The following is a 22,211-nucleotide window of genomic DNA, read 5'->3' as shown; positions in this document are numbered from 1 at the left end:
TTACCCAAGTTTCTTTTAATGAACTGAGAGTATTTCTGCCAGCTCTTGTCTTATAAAGCTTACAGGCACATAGGTACTTCCTGGTGTCTAAGCCATGGTAAATAGAAGCAGAACCATAAAATACTGATGTATAGAGATCATTTGAGGGTCTATTTTGATTACTAAAAAAGAATGTGTGTTGATAGTGGATTGGTAGTTAACCACTACATTGACCCATCTAGAATAGTTTTGTATGCCTCAAAAATAGTTATTTCGTGCACTTAATGTATGTCCCCTGACCTATCTGAACCATCTTAATGATCTTAATTTAATTAAAGAATCCTAGAATCAAGGCTAGAGATCCAGGGCCTTATATCTTAGATTTTATTGAAATTATTACAGATTCACAATTTGGATTCAAGGGAGTGAGATGATATCATTTTTCTTTTAAGGAAACAAATCAGGAAAATATCTCATGGTTTGCCACCACATGTGAGTATTGCTTCAAAAGAAAATCTCTAAAGTTGTCAAAGATTTAGATTATTATTTGGTGAATTGATGGGCATGACTGGAGAAACATGGATCGATTGAGAGTTGACTGTCCCCAAACTGAATATCTAATGTCACCCTGATTATTAATGCATGACCCAAAGATTTAAAAGAAATTAAGTCATTTATTGATTTCAAGTCACTTGACTTCTGTGCAACTCTATTTCTTTATTTTGAAAAACTTAATAACTCTAAAAATTTCTTTGGGAGTAGTTCATCTTTTATGTATGATTGGTTGCATCATTTTGTGATTGAATTGTATAAAAAGATTTTAAAGTTTATGCAAAGTTGACATAAGTAGTTTTCTCAGCCTTGGTACTATTGACATTTTGGGGTTAGATAATTCTTTGTTGCGGAAGGCCATTTGTGTGTTGTAGGATTTTTAGCAGCATCCCTGGCCTCCACCCACTAGATGCCAGTAGCACCCACACCCCAATATGACCACCCAAACTGTCTCCAGACATGGTCAAAATCTCCTCTGATGGAGAGGCATGGTATACAGTAACCAAGCCATCACCTAATAGCATATAGTATTAAGGAATGGAAGAGGGATCATATCAATAATATAAATTTCTTTAATAGTTGAATTTTGGTGTTGAAGTGAATTAATTTATGTTATTCAGTATTTTTGAGAGGTGTATTATTATGCACAACCTTCTAAGGAAGCTCATCATTTAGAAATAAAACAGTCTTTGCAAAGAGCTCTCACTCTGTTCCTCCAGCTCTTGCATATCATGTTGTCAACGTCATGCCATGGTTATAAGAAGAAGATTATCTTTTGACTCTCTTCTTCAACCTGAGATTGCATGCAGAGTGGCAATGATGGAGTTACATCTCAGAATGGAAAGTGAATTGGGCTTTATCTTAGGACCTCTGATAATTAGCTGGATCACCTTCATGCTTCCCAGCTCACCTTTTGTCTGGATAAATCAGATTGCTTACTTTTCCTTCAGGTCAAGAAATGTGAATTATTAATCTTTGTTTCCCCAGCTCAGTGGCCAGCACAAGATAAAGAGATGCTTTAAAATTGGATGAATGAGTTGAATCTATTTGTTGATCTTGTAGTCAAGGAATTGGCTTATGTTTTCAACATCTTGTGTTCTTCCTTTGTCCTCCTTTATCCCTACACTTTCATTCCTGGCTGTTTCTTGCTGGACTTAATTCTTCACAGATATCTTATTCTGTTCCTTCACTGACTCAAAGGATGGCCAAGACTTTGCTGCTTGGCTTCCTATATACCTGAGAAGAACCCAGAACAAACCATCAGTAAGAAATTTTGATGTAGGACTTTGGGGAATACTAGTGAGAAAAATAGTGGATTATTTCAACACCCACTGTGATTGTGATAGAATTATTACTACTACAAATTGTTAAGGCAAACCTTATTATTTTTTTTTACTTTTAATTGATTTCTACATTAGAATTCCTATAAACTTATTTTTCATCTTAAGTAATTTGTAATGCATTCTATAACTCTAAAATATGGACCAATTTCCTATAGACATTAATTATTTTTCAAAATCAACTACCAAATCTTTTTAAAAAAAATTTGGGGTTGGCAGTCCTCAAGAAAAAGGTTCCCATAAATTATGAGAAACTGAATGATAAACTCAATGGGCAAAGGCTTTGGAATTGGGCGGAACTAGGTACTAATTGTCATGCTGCCTCTTATAAGCTATAAAGATTTGGGCAAGTTATTTAAACCTATTGAGTGTTAGTGACATTATCTTTAAAATGGGCCAGTCCTAACTCAGAGTGTCACTGTGAGAATTAAAGAAAAATTAATTAAATGTTATTTAAGATGATATTTGCATAAAGTATATAGTTGTAAGTCAATCATAATCACAATAAATGCTTATGACTGATGGCAATTGTGGAGGTGATGGTAGTGGTATTAACTAGACATGGACAGGGCCAAGGCTATGCCAGATCATGAAGTGTCTCTGGTACCTTTCTCACTCCCTTTGCTGGGTCAGGCTTAAATAGAATCTTTCTCTCCATTCTATGCCACGCGTTGGTGCTCCATTGGCTGTCAAGTAATCCTTGCTAAGCAACTAAGTATCCCTTCCAGGAAGTATTTGTATTTTAATAGAGGTATTCTTTAGTGTCAGGTATAGGCTCAAGGATCTCAATGAAAAGAGACATTAAGGTGATACTACCATATTGCTCTGTCTAACTTTTCCTGACAATTTATTTTCTCCACTCCAAGATCCCCAAACTAGGCGTATCAGTTAGCCTTTGCTGCATAACAAATTTCCCTAAAATTTGAAAACAACAGTTTATTATTTCTCATTATTCTTTGCATATGCAATTGGTTTGTCTGTTCCAAATGGTGTTGGCTGGAGTCACTCATGCAGCTGCTATCAGCTTGGAACTCAGATGGGGCTGAAAGATCCTAAAAGATTTCACATGTATGGTGCCTTAACTGGGGATGGTAGAATGACTAGGTATCTAGGTTTCTCTCTCTCTCCTCTCCCTTTCCTTCTCCTTCTGTCTCTATCTCAAGCTCTAGCTCTGTTTCTATCTCTGTCTCTATCACCTCTCTCTCTTATTATTCAGTAGTTGAGCCCTTGCTACAGATTCCATAGTTGCCCTCTTTAGATCCAGCCTCCACCTCTTTAGATCCACCATCTCTTCTGCCATATTCTACTGGTCAAAGAAAGTCACAAGATCAGCCCAAATTCATGGGGAGAGGAAACACTCTGTGTTTTGATAGGAAGAGAGGCATGTATGAATAAGAATGTGAGGATCAGTGGTGGTCATATTTGTAGACAGTCTGCCGCACTCTGGGAAACTAGTCCATTTCACCCCACTTTCCACCTTCTCCTCTTCTTGAGTCGGTTTCCATATTTCTTCTGTCGGGATCAGTGGAATCAACGGTTTCTCAGTTTATGAGGGGTGAGTGGTTGTCATTGTTCTTTTTAATGCAGTATGTTCAGTGGAAAATACGTGGGTTTCCGAGACATATACACCTCCAACGGATGTCATGTCCACTTATTCCTAGTTGTATGAGACTGAGCAAAGTACATCAGCTCCCTTACCTCAGTTCTTCTCATCTACTAAGTAAGTAGAAGGGATAAAATTTAGCTTATAGGGTTAATATGAGGTTCATATTAATATAGTTTATCCACAGTGATTAACTGAAACTTAGTAAATGTTCAATAAATGTTAATTCTTCTATTTCTTCCTGTTTCTACCTCTCTCTCCTAGCTTTTCTATCCTTTACCTTTTTCTGGAATAGAAAATTTGTGAAAATTTCTAATCACTGCTTATAATAATCAAACACATTTGTCCTAAACCTTCTGATAGTTTCCCAAAAATGCCTCAAGATTTATAGAGCATTTTCACACTTACTATTCTTTTATGCTGCTTGACTTACTCTTTTCTGAATTTGCCATGTTATTGCTACCCCTAAGCCTTGGCTCACGTTTTCCTCTTGCCTAGTAATCCATCTTTATTGCCTGCTCCTAAATCCACGTGAAATCTTTTCTCTTCCAGAAGCATTGTCTATTATTTCTGTTGCCTGATATTTACAATTTTTTGTTTTAAACTATTTAAGTTCCTAAACTCTTTTCCATCGGTTTTATGATCCATAATTATTTTGGGGGTCTTTTAAACTACATACAGTCTCAACTACTCACTCCAAATTTCACACACTTATAAGTAGAACTAAACCATTGGCAACTTTTCAATAACAACATGTTGTCTTGAATTCTTCCACAGAACACTCAAAGAAGCATTAAAAACTTATTTATAGGGCCATATCATCCATGAGAGATACCAGAAACTGTGTTACTCAATGTCTTGATAAATCCTGTGAAAAAATATATATAAATAGCAACTAATAGCAATGATTAAGGATAATCGAGTGATTGCAATTTTTGAGAGGACAAAATTGAAGACAACACATTATCTTGCTTGATTCATGCATTATATTGTGTGATTAGAATTTCCGTAAAAGAAACTCCTAACCAATATGTGACTAAGCACTAAAAAAATAAATTGTGAATAAGAGAATTCTGTTTCTATCATATTATAATATTTGTTATATTTAGAATATGCAGGGACTTTTTTTTTTAGTGTGTGTTGCTAGATAATTTCTTTATTTATGGCCTTGATAAACATCGTTAGAACTGTGTCCTAAAAGAGTAAATAACTAGAGGACAGTTCTTACCAACCCCTTAGAATTTTTAATGGCGAAACACCGTTTGTTTGTTCTTTCTGACTCTGAGAATCCTCCTTCAGTACATACTTCACTCTAAATCCGAAAGCAAAAATCAGATTACATCTTCCCCCTCTATATTACCCCAATATTTCTTTTAAGACTTAAAATTAAATTCTTCAGCATAATCCCCAATAAACTAAACCAAAGTTTTCTCCCAGTCTGTTTTCTACTTAACTGGCAACACTCAACTTAACTGAAAGAAATGCAGTAAAAGCAGAAATGCGTGGTCCTATGGGAGATTGATGTGGTATTTCTGATTTATGTATATACAACTCTCTCATTGAAATTATTGGTGACAATTAAAAGATAATTACCCTGACCTTGGTCCAGTTACTTAAATTTATCACTGAAGGGCACTTTCCTAAATTCAAAGGATTCAAAGAATCACTCATCAAAGCATTTCCATTTCTATAATATTTTGTGAAAATTTGTTTCCACGAGTATTGTTAGGAAGTATAGATTTTTTTTTTAAATAGTAGTATTTACTCTTTCATTTGCCTTTCCTCCTCTGTTAACTGTTTGGTGGATATATATTTTTTTAATTTTAAAATTTACATGTTTTAGTTTTCAAATATAGGGAGTGGTCATTTCTAAGATTCAAAACAGCTTGTGGTTTGGTACCTACATAGATTTACAACCACTCCATTTCTTTCAGTCAAGTTGAGTGTTGCCAGTTAAGTAGAAAACAGACTGGGAGAAAACTTTTGGCTCAGTTTATTGGGGATCATGCTAAAGAATTTAATTTTAACTCTTAAAAGAAATATTGGGGTAATCTAGAAGGGGAGGATGTGATCTGACTTTTGCTTTGGGGTTTAGAGTGAAGTATGTACTGAAGGAACATTTTAGAGGCAGAAAGAACGAACAATTGGTGTTTAGCAGTCAAAACCCTAAGGGGTTGGTAAGAACTGTCCTCTGGTTCTATTATGAAAATTTTTAATCCAAACAAAAATGTAGAAAGGAGATTACAATGAAACCCCATGCGTCCATTATCTCTCTATAATAATTATCAACATTTAAAAGTGGATAAATATAAATTTGCTCCAAAAATATAAATTGAATAATTCTTGAGTCATTTTGTAATTTGATATATTAAGTTATGCAAAGGAATTTTATTGCTTTTTATTGCTATGTAAACTAATCTTGATCTTTACACCTAGAATTTATTATAACTGTTAATACTTGTAAAATTTCTGAATTCTTAATGTTAGTTCATCTTAATCCCTCACTGTATTTCCTGCCACTTCGCTGCATGGACTTCTCAGACTTCTAAAAAATTACTTTAGATATTTCTGCTTCTCGCTCTCAAGGGAAAGCTACCTGCTCTTGTAATAATCTGGCCTTATTCTGATTTCTTCTAACCCAGTAAGAGGTCTATTCAAAGGAAATTGAAGTCCTGCCATTGAATTCTAATACAACTCTCCCTTTGTCTTTTTAGCCAATTCTTGCATAAAGTCTCCTCCCAAACTTCCCCCAATCAGTGACTTAAATTGCTCACGCAGAACAACTGAAGTAAATGTATCAACTACGTGAATAAAGAACCTGATTAAGTAACCACTCTAGCAGCAGTATCTCTGTGCTAAGTCATGACTAGCAGGATTTTAATACAATATAATGGTATATCTTCCAGACCAGAAATTGTGTAAAGCTAAAACACCTACTGCGTTCTCCAATACGTTTCTCTACTAGGTGTATGTTTTTTCCCTGGGTTAAAAAAAGTAGAACTAGTAATACTCTTTTATTTTGATTCAAGATTACCTATTTAGTAATTTCCAGTTTCTTTAAATGACAGAGTTCTTTCATTCAGTAAAATCTCATTCAGAAGCCCATTTTATAAAACAGATACACAAAAATGAGACTTTCTGGACTTATGCAATACCTGGTGACATTTTCCTGTCCCACACTCACATTTTTCCATCCCTATAACATTTCTTCTAACTCCTGGGAATCTAAGGATCCCAATTAAATAAAACAGTTTCTCAATGCCTGGAGATTTGATAATGTTAAAGAATTATGTTTATATATTTATGTGATAGATATTGTGATTCTGTCTCAAAAACTTTTTATCGTATATGTATGTATGTAGATAGATAGAGGAATAGATAAAGATGCCTTGAATTTGCCTCAAAAGAACCTGGAGGCATAAAGTGGGTGAAAGGAAACAAGACTGTCAATGTACTCATACTTGAAGCTGGGCAAAGTGTTTGCCAGAGTCAGAGTTCTCTAGAGAAAGAGCCAGTAGCATGTATGTATATACATGTATGTATATATAGCATATTTATATATCCATATATCAGAAATGGTACAAAATTTGCACGCCTCTACAAAATATAGAATCAAGTCATATGCATAGCAGTTTTTTGATAATTTCTCTGAAAAATAGACTAACAAAGACAACAGATGAAAATAATGATGGTGACAATAATTATTTGATAAGCATAAAATCTAGCCAAATTCCCAAAAATCAATAGATATTTAAATACAAAATATATAATGAAGTATTTTTCTTATTTTATTCATTTGTTCATTAAAAATAATTCAATACCTATATATACCAGCACTATTTTAAATACTAGTAGCACAACAATAAGGGCATGTATATCTCATGAAATGTATAAGAGTGACAAATATAAAAACACTCACATTTGTTTTGTAGATATATACATTTGTATATTTTTGTAATAAATTTTCTGGCACATGACAATAATGTGTCATATTCTAACAAGATCAGTTCAGTCTAACAATTTTATAACAGATGGAAGTAACATGCTTTGAGGAAGGACTCCTTTTCTAAATTGACACCAGCGCTTGGGGTGGGCCACCATCACTGAGCATGGAAAACCAGCTTTGGGCTTTCATGCAACTTAGGTTCTCAAACGTTGAAAAGAAATGAAAACGTCTTAATATGCTGCACTCAAAATCAGTAAAAACCGACCAATACCTAGACACAAAACCTGAAAGTAATTTCTTTGACTCCTTATTTTGAAGTAGTTATATATTCATGGGAATTTTCAAGGATAGTAGAGAGAGAGATCCCACTTGTTCCCAATGGTTACATCGTACATAGTTAGAGTATAATATCAAAACTAGGAATTGACATTAGTACAATATGTGTGTATAGTTCTATGCTATTTTATCACATGGGTAGATTCTTGTGACGACCACCAAAATCGAGATACATACTGTTTCATCACTGCAAATATCTTCCCCTTGCTACCCTTATGTAGTCATACTCACCCCTCTACCTTCTACCGTCTCTAACTCCTGACTACCACTAATCTGCCCTCTATCTCCACTTAGAGGATGTTATATTAATATTAATTAATATTAGTAGTTCTTTTTTATTCCTGAGTGGTATTCCATGGTATGGATATGCCACAATTTATTTAATCATTCACTGACTGAGGAACATTTTGATTGTTTCCAGTTCTTGGCTATTACAAATAAAGTTGTGAAGAACAGCTGTGTACAGGTTTTTGTGTGGACAAAAGTTTTCATTTCTCTGGGATAACTAGCCAGGAATGCAATTGCTGGTTTGTATGGTTAAATATATATTTAGTTGCTGTTGTTAATTTTCAAGAAACTGCCAAACTCTTTTCCAGAGTGACTGTATCACTTTACATTTCCATCAGCAAAATGTGAAACACACAGTTTCACCACTTCCTCATCAGCATTTAGTACTGTCACTGTTTTTCATTTGAGCTGTGCTAGTTGGCGTGTAGTGGTATCTTACTGTAGTTTCAATTTGCATTTCCCTAATGGCTAGTGAGGTTGAACATCTTTTTATGTGAATGTTTACCATTCTTATATCCTATTAAATGAAATATCTCTTCATGTATTTCACTCGCTTTCTAATTGGGTTGTGCAGTTCTCTTGTTGTTGAGTTTCGAGCATTCTTTATATATTCTAGACGTGAATCCTTTGTCAGATAAGTGATTTGGAAATATTTTCTCCCAGTCTGTAATTTGTTCTATAAATGTGCTAATTTTGAAACTTACATATATGATTAATATTCAACAATAACCACGGCAATTGTTTTGAACCAAGCCAACAAAAGATTTTGGGGGCAGGAGGAGTGTTTTGTCACTGAAGTTATTTAAATTTGCCAGCACATGGTGATAAGAAAAAGCTGACCAAGTGTAGTCAGATTTATTAATGTTTTTAAATTCCCAGCAGACAACGTTTCTCCTTATCGCCTACACCTGGTTGGGACTGCTCCCCTTGCCTTGTCCTGGTAAACCACTGCTCTGATAAACCCAGAGACTACCAGGCTTTTGTGACACTCTCAGAGTAACAAAATTCACAATAGACTATTGTACAATTCTGTACATGGAAAATCATAAAACACGTAACCCATAGATGTCGACTGAAAAAAATTACTTGGACATGTATTCCAGCCAATAGAAATAATTCAAAATTAGAAATTTAAGAATGTAGAAGTTATAAATTTGTATTTTTTCTAAACCAGTTTGGACCAGTTATAAATTAATCCAGAAGAATTCTTCAGTTCACGGAGTAAACCAGACCCTGTAGCAATTCACTACATTATTCTTTCCCTTCTAGTCATTTGTGTGTATCAGTAAATATCTTTTTTTTCTGGGGCACATCCTTTACCCCACAGTTCAAATGGTAACACTTCCCATGTCAGATCACTGCTTAAACACCAGCTAGCTGTGGTTATTCTGACCCTGTGAACTAATGGGTAAGTTGCAACACTGTTGGTGTTGGTCATGATCTCTGGGAAGCAGCTCTGAGATGGAGATTGCAGAAAGTTTCTTAGGGAGTTCTTTTAGGGTCAATGCTCCTGTATAGGAAGAGAAGGAAGGGCTGAGCAGAGGGAGAAGCTGGGGTGCAATGCAGTTGCAACAAGATATTTTGCTGGCTCCAAGTACACCACCAGCTAAAATTCCCAGCTGGCCTTCAGAGTTGGGCAGGGGGGCCTTTCATTACACTCCCATCATGAATGCAGGCTGCTCTGGGAAAGCAATGTGACCTTGGTTAAGGTCACTTTCTTCAGCTGAAGGCAATTCCAGAGTAAACTGTGGGCTAAGAGGCAAGGGCTGTTGGTAGGCACCCAGCAATCACAGACTTAAGCCTTTTAATTCTGAAGTGGCATCTGGGCATATAGCACAGCATACTCTACAACTCTGCCAGCAGAATCATTCAGTCTTTTCATTTCCTATCACAAAAGCAAGGCTTAATTAGTGGCCAAATGACCATATGTATTGCAAACCTTTTAAAAATGATTTTACATATATCTTTAAAATCATTGTGAATGAGCTGAGTTATAGATTTTTTCCTTTTTATTTGAGTAAGGCTAAGGGTTCAGTTCCATGTCCTTTGGCAGATATTTACCCTTTCAGCGTTCCTCGTATCCAGGATCTGTGATTATTCCTGTATTAACTTATATTTAAGATTAGTTACATAATAGGAAGTCAATGATGTAAAAAAAAGGAAGAAAGCCTAGAACAAAATCAAAACATAAATTCACCAAAATGTTAAATTATTTCTAGGAGATGGTGTTATGAGACAGTCAATTCCTGTTTTACACTGTTTTACATTTCTAACTTTTTACAAGTATACATGTATTATTTTTTAATATTCAAGGAATAATTGTATATATGCTGTATAATTGCAATTAAGCTTACAAAAAATAAATACAGTAAAAATTTGGAAGGAAATGCATGAAATCCTTGATATGAAAACAACCAGGCATTCTTTATTTTTTTAATTTTCTGTATTTTCCATAATGAGTTCACACAACCTTTATTTTCTATTTTTTTAAATTTTGTCTTTTTGTAAATTGCAAAAATTGTGAAGCTTCTAATGTCACCCCATTAAATATGAGTTTTCCCTCCGTTGCTGGTGGATGTTCTCTATCAAGTTGAAGAAGATTTCTTCTATTGCTTGCTCGTTATGAAGGTTTTTTTAAAAACAAGAACATTTATTGAGTTGTACGAAAACATCAGTATTTATTGAGATGATCATATGGCTTTTCTTCTCTATAAATCTGTTTAATTATACAAAGGTTTCCTAGAATGGAACCATCCTTGGCATAAGTCCCCCATGAGCATGGTACATTTTCTTTTAATTCTCTGCTCTATTCAGGTTACTAATGTATTATTTAGAATTTTTGTGTCTGTATTCAAAGTGGTATATAGTTATCTTTTTGTATTATACTCATCTAGTTTTGGCATCAGAATTTTCCGGACTGGTAGATTTGAGTACAGAAATTTTCAGGCTTTTTTGTTCCCTGAAACTTTAAAAGAATTATTTGCTCTGGGGTGGGCCCGGTGGTGCAGCAGTTAAGTGCACACGTTCCACTTCAGTGGCCTGGGGTTCGCCGATTCAGATCCCGGGTGGGGACATGGCAGCGCTTGGCACGCCATGGTAGCAGGAGTCTCACATATAAAGTAGAGGAAGATGGGCACGGATGTTAGCTCAAGGCCAGTCTTCCTCAGCAAAAAGAGGAGGTTTGGTGGTGGATGTTAGCTCAGGGCTAATCTTCCTCAAGAAAAAAAAAAAAAGAATTATTTGTTCCTTTAAGCCTTGGTAACATTGACCTTTAAAACCATCTGAAATAGTCTTTAGTGGGGAGTGATAAACAGAATGGGTGAGGTGGCCTCTTTCTCTACTTCCTTCTACAGTTATTGGTCTATTCAGGATTTTTACTACTTTGGGGGCCTATTTTGGTAATTGACCACCCTTTCCACAGTATTCATTTAATCTAGAAAACTATGCTGATATAGTTTCGCACAAAGTAATCTCATAATTTTTTAAAGTCTTCTAAATTTAAGGTCTTTTTAAAATTCTTAATATTCTTTGTGTTGTCTCTATTTTTTTCCTTGAGTATAATTGCCAGAAATATAATTCTTTTATCTTCCTTTGATTTTATTGATCATAACTTTTCTTAGCTTTGTTTTCTATTTCTCTTATTTCTACTTTCATTTGTATATCCTTCTAGTATACTCTTATTTGGTTTTCTCTTTATAAATTATTATATTTATTTTGTGACGAAGAAAAGTTCTACATATTTTACATTTTAAATATCTATTTTTTTCATGTATTGGATATTTATGTATGATATCTTTTATAATCCATGCACTTTACGTACGAATTTTCCTCCAATCCATCTTTGATCATATCCACTGAGTTTAGATATCAAGTATTCTTGGTAACATTATTTCTTTTCTAGAAGTCTGAAAGTTCGCATACTAATTTCTTTTAAAATCAAGAGTTGTAGAGAACTTTTAAAGAAATACAAATGGTGAGAGTTTAAAGTAGACGGAAGGTTTTTTCACTCACATGACTTCTACTTTTTGCAATACTTTTGAAATTGTCTTTGCAGAACAAAATCAACTGTTGTGAATGTTCCATGAGCATGTGAAGGGAATATTGAATGGAATCATAGATACGTGTTCATTAATTATAGATAATAAAGACTATTAAAATTCTTTATACTTTTATTTATTTATTGACACCATAATCTACCAATTTCTGAGACAGGTTAAATTATCTCACTGTGATTTTGGTTTTTATAATTTCTTTAATGTTTCTAACAATTTTTTTCCTTTAAGCTTATATAATTCATAGCGTAAAAATTCACGATTTTTATATTTTCTTGTAATGTTTTAATAAGGGCTATTTTGTAACCATCTTGAATCACAAGTCTCTGAATTAATATTTAAATGGGAACCTATACTCTAAAATAAAGAAAAAGCATATTATGAAAGTATTTTACGATGTAAAAGGAGGGATCTGAGGATGAGTGGAAATGAAATACAGCCTAAAATTAAAGCTGGAGAACAAACGTTTTCCAGTATGTCTCTTTTGATGCAAGGAAAGGAGTGAAATGGGATGAGAAAAGACAGCAGAGGATATAATTCTTGTCTAGCAGATAGATCCATTTTGACTCAACAGGATAGCGCAGATAAGTGAAAATATCTGTTAAGAGGCTACTGCCTAGTTGTCTGTAATCTACTCTGGTGAGGTGGAAAGAACATGAAGTTTTGAGTAAAATCATTAAGGATTCAAATAGCCCTCCCACTTTGAATTTTGGCAAATTACACAGTTTCTGTGACCTTTAGTTTGCTTTTCAATAAGTGGAAAAACTAATGCCTAACAAAATGAGGATTAGATGAGAACCAAGACAAAGTTCCTAGCCTTATGCCTAGAAGACCATGGGGGCTAATCCATTGCTAATACATGATGTTTTGTTGAGAAGTCTTAAAGTCACTGGAGTATAAACAAAACTTGGAATTTTTTCCTGGAAATTATCCTCACTCAGTATTGCTCAAGATCTAAAATTGCTTATTCAATCATTTTGCTTACTGACACAGCACCTCCTCCCCATATATGTTACTCATTTACCTTTTTTGACCTGGTGGTAACCTCCAGATCATTGAAATCTTCACCTTCTTTCTATCTGTTAGTCCACTACTGTTTTCATTTTCCTTCTACTTTCACTTCATGGTTCACAATTCTCTTGCACCTCTGTATTTTCTTTATATCCATCTGGCAAAGCTGCAAACTCAAAAGAAGCAACAACACATTTTCCCCCGGCCTGCACACAGGTGGCTAAGAATTGCTGGGATAAAGCTGTACTGGGGGAGATCGGAACCACTCTAAATGTGTTATTAGCAGTTTCAAATGGTGCAGTTGGATTCCCCAACAAAACTCTCTTTCCCTACTGGGCTTGACCACCCATCCTCAACAACAAATATTTCAGGCGTTTCTTACTATCTTCAAACCACCACTTCCCACTAATTACCCCTCATCTTTAGCATTTGACTTTACCTCCAAAGTCAATGAGGAAGGAAGGAAGGGAGGGAGAAAGGGCAGGAGGGAGGGAGGGAGGGAGAAGCTCTCAGACAGTAGCTACCTCATCTTCTGCAACAAACCCACCTGTTCACCCCCAAGTATAGTCAATCTCCTCCTTCCCTCCTATTATAAGAGAAGGATGGGATGTTTCTTCCACCCAAGGAGGATCACTCGAAGTGAGGTATGAAGACACTATGACCTCTCTCTCTTTCTTGAAATGTTATTTTCCTTTAGATTCTCTGGCACCACCTTTACCATTTCCCTCCTCTTTGTGTTTCTCCTCTTCAAACTCCTTTTTTCCTCACTGTTGACCTATTACATTTTGGAGGACCTAGTTTTTCTCCTCTCACTCTGAACTCTCTTGCTAAGTAATTTCACAATCAATTAAGTAACAAAGCCAGGCAACTTTACTCTCAAAATGTATTTCAAATGTGTCGACTTCGCTCCACCTCTATGGTGATCACTCTGGTTTAAGCTATTGCTGTGTTTCAACTGATCTACTCAAGTGGCCTCCTGAGCAACTTCCTAACAACCCCTACAGACTCCGCCTAATCGATTCCCATGCTGCAAGTCAATGTGTTATTTTGAAAACTCCAACTTTCTTTTGTCCATTGAGTGCTTAAAACCTTCCTATGGCTTCATGTGTAGGAACTGTTAATGGTCCCCCAGAACTCATTCATTAATAATAGAACCCTCTCCAACTTACAACTAAGATTTAACAGGGCACATGGCTACCCATCTAGGGGCTCTATTTCCCAGCCTCCCTTGTAGCTGAGTGTGGCTAACATGGTGTGAGTAAAAGTGATGTGGCAACTTCCAGCTCCCTCACAGGAAGCTTCTTGCCCTCTGCTTCCTCTTCCTTCTCCCTATAGAGGAGTTGCCTTAGACTCAAAGATGGAGGCCACTGGTGAAGAACGGCAGAGCTGCTCCACCACTTTAGATCACTAACGCCTGCTCTGTTACAGGAAAGGAAAAGAAATGAGACAGAAAAATGTACACAGAGTGTATTGTTTTCTCATTCAAGCCATGACATACATATATTTTAGGGTCTTTTTGCTAGAGCAGCTTAGACTGTTCCCTAATTAATACTTTTACCATCTCATTAAAGTAAAAAAGCAAAATTCTTAATGTAGCCTCAAAGGCCCTAGGTGATGTGTCTGGCTTCTGCTTCCCTTCTAGTTTCCTTTTTTATTTCTCTTCCTCCCGTTCTCTATATCCAAACCCTCCTGGACGTCTTTCAGTTTTTCAGAGATGCTGCACTCCTTGCTGCCCAAGGCCCTCACGCTTGTTATTTGCTCTGTCAGGAATGTTCTTTCCTCTGCTAGCCCTCATCATATCTTATTAACAGCTATTCCTCCTTCAGATTTTAACGCTGAGTCACTCATCTCAAGCAATTGATGCCACCTCCCCAACCACCCCCCCCACCAAATTCCAAAGTATTTGATCAGATCCCGCTGTTAAATGGTCTCATACCACTTTAGTCTGGTCCTTTGTTTGTTGTGAAATATTTTTTAATTCACAAATATAATATATATATAATATAAAAATATTATTACAAGTCCCCATCTATCCAACATTGAGTTCAAGAAATAGAATTTTACTAATACCATTTAATAAGGCATATGGTGTTCCAACTATATTTTCTAATCTATTTGCAGCTAGCTATAGTATAGTCATGTAATTATGTATAGTTTTACAGCACATCCATTTCTCTGAATAATGTGTTATTTAGTTTTGCATGTATGTGAATATTATAAAAATGTTGCCATGCTCTCTGTGTTCTTCTGTTTCTTGCTTTTGTACTCAATATTATGTTTCTGAATTATTTCTGTGCTAATGGATAAGTACTATTTCATTCATTTTTCATTTATTCCCAAGTAAGTCCAGTTTAATGGAATTTTAATATCCTGTGTCATGACTATATCACAATTTATGCATTTTTTGTTTATGGACGTGATTTGTTTCTAGTTATACATACAAACACTCACGTATATTACATACATATGTATATATTTGTGTATGTATACAAATTGCAACTATGCTGTCATGAATATTTTGTGCGTATACACATATATGCATAAATATATTTTTTAATGAGTTGCTCCCTATGCTATTTGTGACTTTTTTCATTCGGGAGTCACCAACCCAGGACATTTCAAAGTTTTTTCCTCTGCTTAGGAGATTTTAGATCACCTAAGTGGAATGATTTTCAATCCCAATCTTGCATGAAGATTAAATTGTGACTAAAATTTTTCAAAGAATTTTTTTTCTTCCATTTAGAGCCCAGACCAAGGTACGTTTCTTTGTTATTTTCCTTTGAGGGTCCTTTTTTATGACTATAAAATTGCTGTTGTTTGATTTGGAAAGTCTCAGCTATTAATTAGATTTCTCCTCTAAGAAGGATCCAGCTTATTGACTGTCATAAATCTCTAACCTGGCCAAATTTGTAGCTGGCATTGTGATTCCACCTGGCCTTTTGATACCAACTGATATTGCACAAGCAGCCTCCTGGCCTTTCCTGCCACATTCTACAGACGTTGTCTAAAACTCTGGCTGTTTTCAAATTTAAATATATTTAAAATTACTCCTTGATGGATTACTGATTATATTTTCAGATGCAATTTCTAAGAGTTCCATGCAGAGCAAAAATCTGAACACATGAAGACTTGATCTTAGCTTTTAGTAGCACAGTGAAATGCATTTTTGTTAGCCATGAGTTTCAAAAAGAAGTGTCCTCTTTGATGTTCTGCTTTGTATTTTTTAATCTTTTAGTGATTCAAGCCTATAGTAATGTATTTTATTTTAAACATTCTTTCAAAGTATGAAGCAACAGGTAAACAATTAAAAAACATGTAATATCAGGTTAGACTTTTGCAGTGAATAAAACATCCTACTTTCTGGTCATTAAAAGCATCCTGGGATGGAGTGGGAATGAGGGGTGGTTAAAGTCCTTGTAAGACTTGGAGTCCAAGCTCAGATGGACAGGGATTAGGATATTAGGATATGTCTTAGTCTATGTGACAACACCAAGCAGCTTTCCTGGACATGACTGAAGTCATAAAGGTACTTGATGCTGCGTGTGGAAGAAGTCAGATACTAGTTCTGCTCCTTACTAGCTGCTTGATCATATGACATGATATTAGACCTTTCTGTTTTCTTGTCTGTAAGTGGAGGATAATAATGCTTATCTCACTGAGTATTTATGAGGATTAATTGAAATTTATTAATACTGAGCCTCTAGAACAAAGCCTGGCACACAGGAGACATCAATAATAGTTACATGGCTTCTCCAACATAGCAACCAAAGCAAATCATTTTTATGAAGAAGAGGAATCAGACGGCCTTCATAATACTATGGAGACGTGATGATGAAGCTCATATAAATAAGAGTTTTTAATGTTTATATTTTGCAATCACTTTGATATAGATACAATTTATTTAGGATGAAGTTGTATGTTCACCAGGTGACCAAATAAAGACTAAATGCTTCTTAATGTCATATAATCAATTTATTTATTTCTCTTGGGCAGTAGCTTTTTGAAAGAAAAGAAAATAGCTGGATTCCTATCCAATTTTTCTAAAATAGAGCACAATTGGATTAAAGATTTAAATGTTAAAAACAAACAAGTAAAGACATAAATATATTGGAAAAAATCATGCATAGATTTTTAAAAATAATTTTTGAGCAAAGACAGTTTCGCTATGCAGGGCATAAATGTTTAGACACCACAAGTGAACAGACTTATAAGTAAGTAAATAAATAAATAAAATCCAAAGTCAAGTAATGAAATGGTAAGATTGTTGGCAGCATTTATGACAAGAAAGTGGTGATTGGTATACAAAGAGTTCTTACAAATAAATAGAAAAGTACCAACTTCAAAATTGGAAAAAATAGCGTGACTAGACTTCATAAAAATAAATGCAAATGGACAATAAATATTTAAATGAATGTTCACCCACAAGCATCATTTTTAAAATGCAAATTTAAACAATAATATGGCATTTTTCAACTATCAAAATGTTAGGCAACACATTTTATGTTTCGTAATTTTGATGTATGTGTGGTGAACAGGCACACCCATTCATTGTTGCTGGGAGTGTAAATTGCTGGAATGAAATTTGAACTATGCATATCAAAATTTAAAATGTACATACCCACTGCTAGTAACTTATTTACTGAATATCTTGGCACACCAATGCAAAGCTCTTTGCACTCAAGAATTTTATTGCAGGATTATCTACACAGGTTTTTTTTTTAAATTCTAGATAAATGTTCATGATAGGGAAATAGTAAAATAACTAAGGCTAGTTATATCCTTAACACAATGTACTCTTAGCTATAAAAAAGAATGAGAGAGAACTATAATGTGCATATTTGGAATGATTTGCATTATTTTGATGTGAAAAAAGTAATAGGCAAACAGCTTTTATTGTAAACTTCCATTTATGCAAAGAAACAAATATAAATGTGGCTATAGCATATGTATTAGATATTTTTCTGGAAAAAAATGAAGAAAAAAGTTGAGAGAATTACAGAGATGACTGTGGAATAGCAGGAAAGAAGGAGTAACATTTTTTATTTTAATGCTTTTCTGAACTGTTTGAAAATTTCTCTATTCTCATGTATGCTTTACTTTAATTTTAAAAAATTAATGAAGTTAACATGATGACAAAAATATATATATTGTAAAGGACTACAATTAACATCATTGGGAGCCAGAAAATAATTTTAGGTGTTGAAAAACATGTACTGTGTGCTCTTGAAGGGGAACTGTTAAAGCTTGACATTCTTGGCTTGAAATAATGCGTTCATTGGTGCTTAATTAGTTTTATTTTCCCCCAGACAAAGCCAAAGGAAGATCAAGAGCAGGGACCCACTTTGACTCAGCCCGGAGACGGAGTCGAGCAGTCCTTTATCACATCTCTGGGCACCTGCAAAGAAGAGAAAAGAACAAACTGAAAATAAATAATGTAGGTGGTATGTGTGTACACTATGAACACTCGGGTTTCCCCTGGTGGCAATGTTTGATTCGCTAAAGAAAGGCTCCAATTACTCATTTACTGGCTTTCCTAGATTTTTTTCAAGTTGGCTTGTGCTTTCCTACAAAGAACAAACTGAAAAAGGTCAGCAGTCATGAGGCATTTCTGTAATAAAAGTGCTTAATCATAGTGTTATCACAGCACAGAGATTAGAATATTATTGCAGTCAGTACAATATGGTACTGGGGACACTGCAAACGGGGACATACTGGTTACATTTTATGAACAAGATGATGCAGCAAGTCATAGTACACATTCAGTTTGTTGGTTAAAATTTCTCAAATTTAATTTTACTTCCATCTATTTTGCACTTTATCTAATTTAACTTAATGCTTTTATCCAGGGGGACCATGAACAAATCAAAGTTGTTACTCCATTTAAAAATTTGCATTTTATACAAAACACAGTTGGGTATTTCATGCAGTGGAACACTGGATTTGGAATTACATGCTATACATTATGCAGTTTTGTAAAAAGTTGTACTCATATAAATTACAGTAGGACTGCTTTCTGAAACCTGGTACTTATCTGTCAAAAGCCACAGCAAATAACTCTGCCTATAAAAGATAAGACTTTGCAGAGTTTTACATGACACACATCCTCCAGGATTTCACACTTAATTTCTTAATTGCTTCTTAGCACTGAGAGACTTCCCTGAGAAACCCAGAACGATGTCTGTTTAGTTGGAGATATTCAAAGATAATTTTTCAAATCATGGGAATGTCGTTAATTTGCATTTGCATTGTGTAATGTTCAGAATACACAACTTTGAGGGTCTGTGTGCCTATGGGTGGCAAATATAAATACTCAGGGTCTAACTTGCCGATGACAGGAAAAACCACATAAATAACCAGAGCTATGTTGGAATCAATCTAAGACCCAAAAGTTCTGGGACTTAGGAACACAGGAGGATTCTTTGGCATCTTATTTCTTATGTAGAAAGCTCAAGACTATGAATCTGACGTACAAATGCTGTGATAAAACAGAGTCATGCATCAGACGTACAAAGTATCTGCTTGTCTGATTGTAGTGAACAAAGAAAGGCGAGGAGCGAGATCTGACATGAAGGTGCTGCAAACCTGGTTCTGCTTCAATGTGACTCCTCCTTCGCAGCCAGAATAAGCTGTTTTGATCCGTTTGTGCTCCAGAACCATCACCTGTGCTGGTGCTGATCTGCCATGCACCACTGTTAAGAGTCACACACTGCTTCTGTTGTCCTGACTTCATGTAAAGATTTTCTAGGTATATCTAGTGTCACGTTGATTTCCTGAGAGTCCAGGAATAAACTTGAAACAGTGCGTACCATTTGATCTATGGATCCTTCCAGTGGTTCTTATTTACATCTCCCTTCAGTTACCAAGTCAGCCTTAGTGACAGTAAACAAGTTCTAGGAGGAAACAAAGGTAACCACATCTGGGCTTGATTCTATGCAAGACAACCAGCAAAGCACCTAATCAAATATTAGCCAGAGATCCTGTAATGCTGAAAGCCGACACTCTTCCAGCCTTTAGTTGAGAATCACATAAATATAGCACGTATTAGTGAGCTTTAAAACGCATTTGTTGAACATGCTGTTTTTCCCTTTAGATTCAACAAAGTACAGAACAGTACTTAAAAATCTGGCTTGAAAAATCATAACTCCCACTGCTTAGCTAATTTGCTAAATTGCCATTCATTTAAGAAGTACAAACATCAGAGTTGAGCATTAAATTAATACATAATAATTAAGGACATCTAATCAACACAGTGACTCTGACAATAGAGGTAACATCTTACTTCTGAAAGCAAAGTATGGAATCAGGACTGACTCTGTTCACCATCTCCTTTCAAGGAGAACAGAGTAGAATGGCTAAAAGACAGCAGGAAGAGAGAAGGAAGAAGAGGAAGAAATGATCTGGATAGTTTATTGGCTAAACAATCAGTCTTTGGGGAATTCTGGTTATATTAACATTTACACACACACAAAGAAGATTTCTTAATATTTTTGTAGCTCTTTGCTATTTACAAATTCCTTTTTCTTACATCATATTTGATTCTTACAGCAGGCCAGTACTAGATATGAGTTTTCCTAGTTCCATTTTAATGATGGAAAAGAACAACTTATTGAGATCTCACGAGTAGAAGCAGCACATGTGGGGCCCACTGTGAATCCTCTGACTCAAAACCACTGTGTTTCTGCCCTCCCTTGCTGCCTCTCTGATCCAGTTCTGTGGAACAGGAATATATGATTCAATTGTGAACAAAACAAACTAACTCATCAGGCTATTAGCACGGTTTGGAAATCAGATGTAACACCGTTTAGGCTGGGCTCTAACTTTGCCTGGTATATCTTGGAAAAGGTGTTTAATTTCTGCTTCGCTTGATTTGTTCCTCTATTCCACGGCATTGGGATGACACAAGTGTCTCCCACACAAATTTGAAGATCACATGAGAGTCTTGGGGGCTTGAAAGGAGAATACTTTAAATGCCTGAATGTTACCAGCAAGGTACTGTGCTGGCCGTCATCGAAGGCATGCCCTATGCTGGAATTACTCGGCGGAGTGACTGTAGAAACATTTCCCCCTCCCTTTGCTCGTTCAGAAGTCAGTTTCAAAGAAATGTTGCAAAAATTATTTAAGAAACAATTACCTTAGCTAGCCTTTGGTCTTATTCATTGTGTTTCAGTAATTCATTGGGTAGAGGTTAAACAGCTAAAACACCATTGGTGGTAAAGAATATGCTTCAAAATTAGTGAATAATACATAACTAAAATCGAGAATAGTGGTGTATTCTTCTTTAGGCAATCTCCAAATGTTTCAGGGTTATACATAATGTCTTTTTTCCCTTACTTACTAAAAGCACACTTTCCAATTGTAAGAAATTTTCTTCCATTCTGAAGATTTTTGATAAAACTTTGCAAATACAGTGGTGGGAGGAGGAGAGCATCTCTTTTTTCACCCAGGTGATGGTGTCAAGATGTATGCAGGATGTGAGCCAAAAACCTTTCAAAATTTAAATCTAATCTGAGATGTATTGGATTCTCAGTATCTTTTGAAATAATTTTAAATAATATGCTTTAAGTAGCCTATAAAAACAAGATAGTGTGATTTATTTTCTGATTTGTGGAGATAACTAATATATTGCTGGCCTTTTGAATCAACATCACGAATGCTTCATATAATTAGAATAAACCAAAGAAAATACTTTACTTCTTGAGTTTTCCCAGCTTTCACTCCTAAAGCTGGCTTCTCCCTCAAACAGCGTAAAATTTTAATTTCTGTACCATGGTAGGAAAAGACTTATTTGGATAGAAATTGACATATTTCCCTATGGCTTCTGGTAATATCTTATTGTAGCAAATATTTGAAAAATAATTATATTAGAATCCATCATGTCCTACTGTAGGTAGAAATGCTCATCAACCTTGAGGAGATGAATACTTATGGACCCTAACCCTCTCTTCTCCTATGTACCAGCCTAAGCTTTGATGAGAAGGCCAACAGTTGTACTTCATTCTCTGCTTCTCAGTTTTTTAGCAAAATCCACTGTTGGAAACTGTTCCTAGAAACCAGAGAATGAGGCAAAGGAGGCAGGTCAAGAATCAGGGAATTCAATGGGAAAT

At 35.3% G+C, this 22,211-nt stretch overlaps 1 protein-coding gene across 1 annotated transcript in view; it reads left to right on the top strand.

The window, feature by feature from the left end:
• KCNH8 (potassium voltage-gated channel subfamily H member 8) overlaps positions 1-22,211 on the top strand; it is a 338,704-nt gene that overhangs the window by 172,926 nt on the left and 143,567 nt on the right. Inside the window, exon 5 of the mRNA XM_023620873.2 lies at positions 18,414-18,541. Coding sequence (XP_023476641.1) covers positions 18,414-18,541 — 128 coding nt within the window. The remainder of the gene's footprint in view (positions 1-18,413; positions 18,542-22,211) is intronic.

This window comes from Equus caballus, chromosome 16, assembly GCF_041296265.1.
Source record: "Equus caballus isolate H_3958 breed thoroughbred chromosome 16, TB-T2T, whole genome shotgun sequence".
NCBI lineage: Eukaryota > Metazoa > Chordata > Mammalia > Perissodactyla > Equidae > Equus > Equus caballus.
This window is presented reverse-complemented; position numbering and strand designations above follow the sequence as displayed.